Source organism: Egretta garzetta, unplaced genomic scaffold (genome assembly GCF_000687185.1).
Source record: "Egretta garzetta isolate BGI_Z169 unplaced genomic scaffold, ASM68718v1 scaffold272, whole genome shotgun sequence".
Classification (NCBI taxonomy): Eukaryota; Metazoa; Chordata; class Aves; order Pelecaniformes; family Ardeidae; genus Egretta; species Egretta garzetta.
In genome coordinates this window covers 2,438,675-2,449,809 of record NW_009258966.1, presented here as the reverse complement: position 1 = coordinate 2,449,809, position 11,135 = coordinate 2,438,675, and the positions used below count along the sequence as shown (strand labels likewise).

Genomic DNA, 11,135 nt, shown 5'->3' with positions numbered 1-11,135 from the left:
CCCATGCACCAGTACAGGCTGGGGGCTGACCTGCTGGAAAGCAGCTCTGCCGAGAGGGACCTGGGAGTCCTGGTGGATGACAAGCTGACCATGAGCCAGCAGTGTGCCCTTGTTGCCAAGAAGGCCAATGGTATCCTGGGGTGCATTAAGAGCAGTGTGGCCAGCAGGTCGAGGGAGGTTATGCTCCCGCTCTACTCTGCCCTGGTGAGACCCCACCTGGAGTCCTGTGTCCAGTTCTGGGCTCCCCAGTTCAAGAAAGATGAGGAACTCCTAGAGAGAGTTCAGAGGAGAGCAACAAGGATGATAAAGGGACTGGAGCATCTCCCGTATGAGGAAAGGCTGATGGAGCTGGGCTTGTTTAGCCTGAAGAAGAGAAGACTGAGAGGGGACCTCATCAACACATATAAATACCTTGAGGGTGGATGTCGCGAGGATGGAGCCAGACTCTTTGCAGTAGTGCCCAGTGACAGGACAAGGGGCAATGGGTACAATCTGAAATATAAGAGGTTTCAGTTGAATATGAAGAAAAACTTCTTTACTCTGAGGGTGACAGAGCACTGGAACAGGCTGCCCAGGAGGGTTGTGGATTCTCCTTCCCTGGAGATATTCAAAGCCCACCTGGACAAGGTCCTGTGTATCATGCTTTAGGAGAACCTTCTTTAGCAGGAGGGTTGGACTAGATGATCACCGGATGTCCCTTCCAGCCCTTGCCATTCTGTGATTCTGTGATATCAGAACCCAAGAGTAGGTACTGCAAATAAAAGGACCTCCTTAATCTGAATTTACGTTGGACTGAAGCAATGAAATGAAGTGCAAAAGCAGAGAGGTGTGCTATTTGTTTTAACTGATGCAATGATCTGGGAAGAGGCTTTTCCTCTCACACTCGCCTTTTGTTCTGAGACTCTAATTCTGAATACTCCTGGCCAACATGCAAAATGGATGCTAAAGCTTTTCTGAAGCAGTGAGGGAGTACCTTTACACTCACAAGTAAGGGAGGGCCACAGTTTGAAGTTGCAGGTGATAAATGTAACCAGGATTAAGTATTCAGTCCCAGTAAAGGCTTAAAATAAGAACCATTGTTTCAACCAATGTAAAACACTCTAAGTTGGTTAATGACAGCGTTGCTATTCCAACCTATGTTGAATAAAGATCTAGCCCCAAAAGGTGGTAAGGCTGCCTCTAGCCTCTGAATTTAAACAGGACTGTTTTGCACATTTCTGTTGAAGCAATCTTTTACAAATGCTGTTTTCTTCCCTATGAATATGTTTGGTAAATATTCTCATACCAGCAATCCCAGGCCCATTCAGAGCCCTAGTTACGACAAAGGAGTAGCTATATGCCACAGCTCCGAGTGCCTCTCAGCAGGTTTTCCAATATTTTAGTGTAAGGTTCAAACCAGGGCTTCTATAACTTCTGGGTTTGTTTAACCTAGAGAAGAGGAGGCTGAGGGGAGACCTTATCACCCTCTACAACTGCCTGACAGGAGGGTGTAGCGAGGTGGGGGTCGGCCTCTTCTCCCTGGTAACGGGCGATAGGATGAGGGGAAATGGTTTGAAGTTGCGCCAGGGCAGGGTTAGATAGGACATTAGGAAAAATTTCTTCACCAAAAGGGTTGTCAGGCACTGGAGTGGGCTGCCCAGGGAGGTGGTCGAGTCCCCATCCTGGAGGTATTTAAAAGATGGTTAGGTGAGGTGCTTAGGGACATGGTTTAGTGGTGGAATGACAGTGTTAGGTTAACGGTTGGACTTGATGATCTTAAAGGTCCTTTCCAACCTAGATGATTCTATTCTATGATTCTATAACCATATGTAACCAGACCTCAAATGAACTTGGTCTTTGCAGTAGCAACAGAGCGTCAGCATTTAAGAGCAGTTCTCTAATCTCCAGAGCTATTCCTGCTCCTCAGGATTGCCTGTTCTTATGCTTAGGACACGCACTTTCAGGGCCATCCTCTAAGTGAGCGGTCAACAGGACGACTCTGTACCCAGCACCAAGCACTCACACAGCTGTTTTGCAACTCTCTGCAGGGCAAAGCTTTGTGCCTGCCTGCTGATAGAAACAATGGAGAAAACATTTTTCCACATGCTTATTTGATCAGAATGCTGATCGCAAATAGGTGATGTGTTGCAGTGACATCTTTTCATCTAGGGAGAGAAGAGGAGGTTCATTTTTTTTGGCTGCTGCTCTCAGAGCTTCCTGAGACAGTGAGTTAAAAAGAAAATCAAACACTTTGCATTCATGGAGTGATTTAAAAAGCAAACAACAATGAAAAACCAGAGATACTGAGGGTCTGAATCTGAATACTGAGCAGGAGCAGGGAACAGGATATAGCTGTCTTCTGGAGAAGAAGTTTTGATTTCTGGTCAGGGAACGTGCTTTGCTCATGGTAGCTTTGTGATTCATGTGGATCTCAGGGACACTGGCCAGATCAGAGTAGCATGTGCCACACAATCCTCTTAGGTCATTTCTCTAATTAATATGAGTTAAGGAAGTAGGCTAATGAAGTTTCTTCCCCTAAGAAATATATTCACTCACATTTAATCATCATGTTCTTCACCACCCTCGGCCATAGGTCAGCTGGCAGGCTAAACTAAACCTGGCAGAGCACAGGGCCCTGAAAGAGTATAAATCTAAAATTGAGAGCAGGATGGGCATGAAAAATAAAAGAAACAATGAGCCAATGAACAGCATATACACTTTATCTTTGTGGTTCAGACAAGAGTTTTTCTTCCTACGGGAAAATGAAGTGCCAATAGAGTTCATTTGGACATTATGTGCTCCTCCGAACCTACAATGAGACAGAAAGGAGTAACATCTCAGATGAAGTTAGGCTTTAAGAGAAAATAATGTACTCATCTGCCCATACCAAAGGTTTTTAGTGAATCGGAGAGTAAAAGCAAACAGGAAACAGGTCTGGAAAAGGCTCAAGATGTTCATTATTTGTTAAAAATCCCCAACATCTCTTGCGTAGCATGCAGGAATGATCAATTAGGTTAGAAGAGTTTGTCTAGCCCTATTTTGAGGATCATTCATCCCTGAAGAAATACAATGTAGTGTAAAGTACCCACAGGATTCAGAGATTTGAGGTCTAATTATTGAATAAAACTTCATATGAGCTGCAAGGGTCAGCCCTAGTCTTAAAGGCCTGCCCGATTAGTCTGTGGTGGTTTTACTTCCTTTACCAGCTAGAGAGGCTGGAGCTACTGTCCATGTCTGGAACATAAGACTCTCTGACATTCAAGGACAGTAAAGTCTTTCATGAACTAAACCGTCAGGAGAAGAATATACAGTATGGTTCAAAAGTGGCTTCACATAATTCTGCTTGTCTCTGCAGAGTCACTGTAGGCAGGTCACCTCTTCTAACCTGCGGAAGGCTATATTCTTGCAACACAGCTTTCTCTTAGGCATGAGAGGAGTGTGAAAAAATAAGTACAAGGATTAGCTAGTGAATAGCGCATCTTATATTTTTGTAGTTTGGGGAAAAAACTTTGTAATGGGAGCAGGGTTACACGTAGGGTGGGTTTTGATTCTGCTGTGTTCCTCTATACATTGACAATGGAAGATGAATAATGCTCAAACATCTCAAGAGACTTAACTGTCACCCAAGCTTAAATAATGAATTGAACTAATTCGTGGATGCTCAGACTTCATAGTGAATTAGACAGGAAGTAACTCTAGGCTCGGTTATCCACAGGAACATTAAGAAACTACATTTATGCAGCAACGGACCCTTTCCCAGCAACAATTCCCATTAGAGGCTTCAGGGCTCCCACACCTCAGCATGGGAAGAAAAAGAGAGGCTCACCTGCTGGTTATACAAGCCCCAGAACACATGTCCTGAGCTTCTGTGAATCTAGCCCTCATCAGCCGCAGCCACATAGGCAGGGATAGCATTTTCATTCCTGCATTCCATTTCCCTTGCATATGGCATAGGCCTTCCCAGGCACTCTTTGCTACAGAGCCTTCCCGTGTAAAACATGTGTTTGATGAACAACTTCTCTTCTTGCAAAATTTCTAATAATGACTCTCCAAAACAACAACAAAACCACCAAACCCTTGCAATTTGCTGAATTCATGTAAATACTGCACTTCACTTGTGTCATTACTTTGCCTATGTCTTTCTGTTGAAGCTCCTTCACTGAAATCTTAGTTAATGCACCAAACCAGAGTTAGGCTGAGTTCCTCCTGCTGTTGCCAGCCTGAATGATTTAGTAGTATTAATGGTTTAGATCTCTTACCACTTAAGGATCTTAGCTGTAACCCAGGTAAATGTTAAACTCTTTTCAATTTACAGTGACACTGCCCAATAGCACCTTCCCAGATGAAAGCATACAAAATGCTAAACATCTGCTCATTGCCCAGTAAAAGCTAATGGGCAGCCTACAGCGTATTTCTGAGTCATCAACTGGCCAGTTAGTGCTACTCCAAAGCTAAAGTACGTTCACATGCCAGAAGGTTTAATACCTTGGCTGTTCAGCCATAATAATGTACAAATACTATTTTCTTGTTACTGGTCTCTATGTTTTAAGCCAGCAAAGGTTATGTGGACATATTTGTGTAAGTGAAAAGCTGACTCTATTTCTCATTATATCACTTGATATTTATTGACTAAATATTTCTTTCAGTGGGTATTAGCTTTATACTTGTGCCATACAGAGCACAAGATGCAGAGCTAGGGCTCAGGAAATAGCAAAGTGGTGGCTGTGGTATGTATTCTAAGGATTCTGGACCCAATTAATCATTTCTCTTGAGAATTTCTGTATCAGTGCCCTTTATGTTGGATAGGCTACTCCCTTAGTTTCTGGGATGGCAGGCAAAAGTAGCTGGTAAGTACCTTGTTCTGAAACACTGAAATCCCTGTATTACTCTATGCAATGTTTGATACCACATTTACCATGGCTAAACACTGTTTGGGGCAACTTGGGTAGATAGTTGTTATCTTTTCTGCTTATATTTCCTCTGCCTCAGTTGCTAGGCATGTGTGTGGCTAGCTGGACTGCTGCCTAATTTTCTGTATCCGTGGATCTTGGTACAGCTAGCTGCTGTTGTCACTGCTGTGCTTCTTGTCTGTCTCTCTGATCTTCCCAGCTCCCCTGACCTGACTGAACCCGTGATCTACAAGCTATTGGGTTTGTCCTTTAATTTTACCAAGTAAGCAAAAGCATGATGAATATGCTATATTTGAAGTAAGTTATGTGAAACTGCTAATGTCCTGTGAGGGGGAGGACAAGAGGCAGTGGGTGCACACTGAAACACAGGACATTTTATCTAAACATAAGGCTTTTTTACTCTGAGGGTTGTCAAATCCTGCAAGAGTTTCCCCAGAGAGGCCGTGGTGCCTCCATGCTTGGAGATACTCAAAACCCAACTGTACATAGTCCTGAGCTTACCCGCATGAGTGGGCTGGCTGGGCCAGCCTTCGCTCATCTCTGGCATTGTGACACTCTCACCACAACTTGAGCCATGCCAAATTAAGATGCTCAAGCCCAACATCTGACTTGACAAGATTTTTCAGGAACTGGTTTGCAGTGGATGAGAAAGAAACATGCTAAACTCCGGAGTACGCTGGAGCCCAGGAAAAGCACAGGGGATTCTTTACATCTGCAGTGTCATTGCTCCTAATGCTTCTTCCAGTTTGGGGCTGCAGATTCCCTTGACCCCTCTTTGGCACAGCCTCCAGGGTCCACCTCACACAGACAGTCCCCACTTACTGCTGATGCTTATCCCTGTTCTTTTGCCTTTAGGCATACTTTATCTGTTAATTTTTTTTTCTCCTCCTTCCATGCCCCCTTTCTTCCTCCTCCCAGCTCTCCCGCCCCCCAAAAGAAAAGGAAATTGCGAAGCACCTACTGCTTTCCCACTAGCCCTCAAGGAATAAATACAGCCCAAGGGCATAGGTTCATTTAAAAACTGTTACACTGCTCAAATGTTTTTTGAAAATTTGACACAGCCTCCCTGCAAATAGAGTCTTATAAAATAAGTATTTTCAGGGCTTCTCATTATGGAGGGCAATATGTGACTCATCTAAAAAGGACATTTACTGTTAAAATTTAAACTGCTGCCTGAGTAACCAGCAGTCACTGACGAGACTTGCTACACATTCTCTACTTATCTTACTTACTAGATGCATTAAATGAATGGGATAGCCTCAGTGTGGGCAGCTTTGACGATTTTAATATGTTTAATTAGAGTTAACTTTTTTCAGGATGGTTCTTTTCTTGTAACTAAATCTGGAGGATAAAACTAAGCATCAGTGAACTCAATGGCAGAACTCCCACCAACTTAATTGGGATCAGGATTCTTCGCATGTTTGAAATAGTTTCAACTTTCTAAAGCCTTTTTTAATAGTCTATTGCTTGGAAAAGACTTGGATGTTCATGAGGAATGTGGATTTTGGTAAAGTGTGATGAATATTTTAGTTACCAGGAGAAAAAGGCTGAAAACTTTGAAATATGTGCACAAATCCAGTTTTATTTTAGTTACCTTCTTCAGTGTCTATACAGAATACTTTGGAAACTGGACATTCACTGAATTAAGTGTGATTAGTCGCATTAAAAACCCAAGTCACTGTCCAATCACTTTTAAAAATCATTTTGCAGGAAGCATTTTGCTGCTCCTATTGAAAACAAGATCTGACAAATGAAATTGTAAAAAATAAAAAGTAAAAAATGCACAAAACTATCAAAATGGCCTAGAGCATTAAAACCTAAAAGACTTCATTTAAAAAAAAAAAAAAAAAAGCTGCTATTAATTGTATCTAGTGTACTACCCATAGGTACTAGTGACTGGAAGCTTAGAAGTTTATATAGTTATTAATTACATTGAGAGCATACATACACATAGGCCTATTAAGTAGTGTCAGATGACGTTTAAAATCCCCTATTTCTGACACTACTGTGTGGTATCAGAAGTGGAATTAAGAGCAGGCTAGAATCAGAAAACAAACTACTTAATTCTGACAGGAGCCTAAGAAAAGGCATCTAACCTCTGAAGTAGTTTATGGCACTGGTTAGTTTAGTGTCCCGTAATTGGCATTCTCTCAGGGGAACTGTGGGTGGCCTGGAAGCTGCCCTAGTGTATTTCTATGTACAAGGTATAGAAATATAGCTGGCTGTTGGCCTTTAGCCATGCAAGTCTTCTGTCCCTGGTTAAACATTCAGCAGGTCTTATGCAAACGTGTGCTGGTGCTTCTCAGTTGTTCTCCTGCGGCACTGCTGTTGCCTAAAAGGAAAGAGGAGAGGTTGCTGTTTTAAGGAAGGAGAGAGTCACCACCCTGTTCATGTTCTCAGCATGGGCCTTTATTCCCGCAGTAGCTTAGCACCTTAAAATATGTAGTGTATTTATTTTCAGCACGCCTTGCCAGACTTTTGCAGAGGGCCCTGTGCACCTGACAAAATCGTCCCATCCATTGGCTCCGTGTGACCCCAGCAAGCCCACAGAAGAAGGGGCAGCTGAGGAGGGCTTCCTCCTTCAGGCTGTGTTTTCTCCCCGATACTCTGCTCTACTTTGTTTTGACAGAAACTGCTTGAAAGCCCAGCTTGGAAGAGAGGCTGCAAAGAGAAGCCTCCTCCCCTGCCCCGTAAAATTCCTGGCAGCAGGAACTGGTATGCTGTGATGCCCAAGACAAAATCAGTTTTCCCTCAGTGGACTTTCCCGTCGGCATTCTCATGGTCTGTACCCGAACTGTGTAAACAATTACTTCCATGGGCAAGTCCTTGGATATACTACATACTATTTTTATTATTAGGTCTATATAACTTGAGATATATATGTAACTGGAGATGTAGTTAATTAAGACTTCATAATGGCCAGAAACTGCTAAGGATTTACCCGTGTATTTTACCTGCAGAAAATTTTTAAGAAAAAGAAGAAGCACTGAATGTGCTTTAGCTAGGTAGATCTCACTCATAAAAGATACACAAATATACTTTACATTACTCTCCTGGTGTTTCTAACTTATAGCTCTCTGTGTTCCTACATCCTTTTGATATCTGGTAAGCAGAAGAAAATCTGATTTTCCAGTCAGCTTTCCAGAAACCCTCACTGAGACCAGAAGGTTTTTGCAGTGTGAAGTCATTCTGGGCAGCTGGATGGCCCAAACTCCTTACCACTTTCCCCCTTACTGGAATTCCATTTACAGGAATTCATGAAAGAGACCCAATGATTAAGATTTACCTCTCTCCTGTAAGCCAGATCCAGTTTCCCACAAAAGGTACTAACACTGCCAGATGGTTACAAATCAAGGGTAGGAAACAGTCCAGGTCAAAACACCTACTCTTGCTATCTTACATACTTCATATTCAATAAACACTTAAAAAGAAAGCAAGCAAACACTGAATTTGTGCATGAATTTTGTTCAACTTTTCCATGTTTATTTCCCTTTAAAATCTGAATTATAAATTTGAGTTTACTTTCTCAGGGACCTTTCAAACTCAGGAAGGTCAAAGTTTGTGTTTCAGCTGTTTGGTAAATTTGTAATCATTTAGTGTGACAAGCTTCAGAGAAACAATTTACATGGAACTTGTCAATTATATAAAAATCTAACTGGATCTTATGAAGGGCTCACTCCAGGAAGTTCCTGAGCACTGGATTTCTGGCTTCAGTGAAAGGTGAAAGTGTTCTGTGTCTAACAGAACTAAACAGTTTTGGAACCTCTGTGGCTGAACATCAAGAATCTGTCTGTCTTTGCTGCCCGTATAAGTAGTTCTGTTTCCCAATGCATGGAAGAGCACTTAAAGGAACCCTATTAAACTCTCCCAGATGTCCTAGCTTGGTCCCCCAAAGCTCATCGTAAGATTTCTTTTCTATCCAAATGAAATCTCATGCCATTGCTAAAGAAGGCAGACAACAGCCAACCAGCCTACTCTCACTCTCAGAGCAAAACTTTGTGTCAAAGTTTTGATTTTAAAGAATTAAATTAACTTCCTTAAAGAATTCTTTACAGTAAGCTGTGAGGTTTAAAACAACTGACTTGAAATATGATGCTTTTTGGCAGAACAATTTAGGCAGGAAATGTTACACATGACTTAAGCTGGTCAAAACAATGTAGCTGCTTCACCGGTTTCCATTGACTAGGTTGCATTTACCATCGTTTGCTGCCTGAAGACGCTTAGCTAGTAGCACAGTTCTCATTAGTCCTCCCCTCTGCTGGGAACTGGTCTCCTGCTGATGAAGGGGAGGCAAGCTACAAAGCACGGAACTCCACAGGAGGGAAGCACAAACCAACAAATGGAGTGGTATTTGGAAACGGGTTTTATGCTGGCCCTAGAGGGGGATGCCCCAGGAAAGGTGGGGCTGCTGGACCTCTTGCCTGTCCTGGGACACCGGCGCTCTGCCCTGCATGGGCAAGAGGGCAGCCCCTCGTCCCTGTCCCCACAGGGCCCGTGGCCAGGCTCTCATACTTACGCAGAGAGTCCTTTCTCCAAACTGGCTGTAGAAGGTCATCTTGACTTTGTGCTTGTGTCCAGTCCTCTGATCAAAGGTGTTACAGCTGTCGAAGGGTGGGCTGTACAAATGCAGGCTAACAGCAGGCTCTGTGTGGCTTATGTTCTCCACACGGTGCAGGCCAATGGAGTCTACACCAGCAAGGGCATGAAACGAGAGGTTGCGTTAGCGGGATGACGTAACAAGATCTCAGATGCCTGGAAAAATGCTTTCTAAACTGAAACTCATGAGCAAGCCAGTTAGGCATACCCGCACTTTTATGGTCAACAAGTAACTCGGTACAGGCAATTTGGCTTCTGTTCTCGAGCACAAATTCCTAAATACTCTGCTAATTCAAAATACCTTATTGCCTTCCTCACTTCATGAAACTTCTGGATTATCTGCTACATGATAAAGACCAATAGAAATCCAGAGAAACTTAAGGAAGGCCACACTGGCAGTAATTTTCTAGCTATCATTCCCAAAGGACTTTAAGGTTATTTACTTTCCTAGGAGATGCTGTTATAGATGCTCCAGAAGCAGGAAGATTTGTGTTTCTAAAAATTAGCAAGACGTTTTACAGGGGAAAAGTTTTTGTATTGCTGATTCTTAGCCTGGTAACAAGGATACCAGTCACAGCTACACGCGTTTGGGGCAGGGACTTATGGACAGAGATACAGTTGTCTTCTACTGCAGGCATCTGTTTCCCAATTAATCCATCTAAGTTATTGGTTTGGAGAACAGGCTTTTCATTTGTCTGCTATTTTGCCTAAGGCGAGAAATTAGTAGTGACTAGCGTACTTGCAACCTTAACTGAATAGTAAGCATAATTGAACACATAATACAACCAGGCACTGTTTGTTGTGTGGTTACTAATGAAGCGATGGCACTTTCTCTGACAGTGGAGTAGAAATCAAGCTATTACATAAAAATGTAAGGTATGAAGAATCACAGCCACAAACCAAACCATTTCCATTCTCCACTAAAGTGAAGGTTTTGAGTTACTTAAAAGAGACGTTGAATTTAAATTTATGACCCTGCTGTAAAAACAGCTCAGGCCTTTGTACTTGAATTAATACGTTATACAATACCTAGACCTGTATTGTGCAACATAGGCACAATACCCTGAGAATCATGAGTATGCTTTTAACTCTGATACATTTGAAGTGTAAGCCCTAAGTGTCATTAACATAGTTTATCTACATAGAGGTCTAGGGGAAAAAAGTCCTAACTCTGTGCTCATCTAATGGGAGACTTGGATAAACTCTGTTTAGTGGGTTCTAACCTTAAAAATAAAGTACAAGAGCAACCAAGAAGCACGCAATTGAAACGTGAAGTTCACTCACTATTGAAGTAGTTGGGACAATCAACACACTGTCAGTGTTTTCCTTCTACTTGTTTTACCTGTTTCTTTTAAACCAAAACATCCGTTATGAAATATGGCAGAGATCCAAACTGACTTGGAGGATTGGATGCCAAATGTGTTTAAAACAACCAAGGAAGCGTTGGATCAGATGCACACAGGGTGCAATTGCTTGCCTCGGAAAGAACAGCATAGGTAGGAAAACCTGACTTGAGTCTGAGAACCCACGTCCCTGTATGGGCGCATCTGCAGGCATGTCAAGCTCCTTCTTGTGTTTCCTGTCCTATCGGTTTTGTATTTTCACTTAATGTGGCATACCTTCAACAGAGGGATGTGGAGCACCACTCTT

At 42.6% G+C, this 11,135-nt stretch overlaps 1 protein-coding gene across 1 annotated transcript in view; it reads right to left on the bottom strand.

Annotated features, from left to right (window-relative positions):
• Nucleotides 1-6,747: 6,747 nt before the first annotated feature.
• Nucleotides 6,748-11,135, bottom strand: part of CDO1 (cysteine dioxygenase type 1) — a 9,577-nt gene continuing 5,189 nt past the window's right edge. Inside the window, exons 4-5 of the mRNA XM_009634626.2 lie at nucleotides 9,406-9,575; nucleotides 6,748-7,221 (exon numbers count right to left, since the gene is read on the bottom strand). Coding sequence (XP_009632921.2) covers nucleotides 7,192-7,221; nucleotides 9,406-9,575 — 200 coding nt within the window. The 3' untranslated portion in view covers nucleotides 6,748-7,191. The remainder of the gene's footprint in view (nucleotides 7,222-9,405; nucleotides 9,576-11,135) is intronic.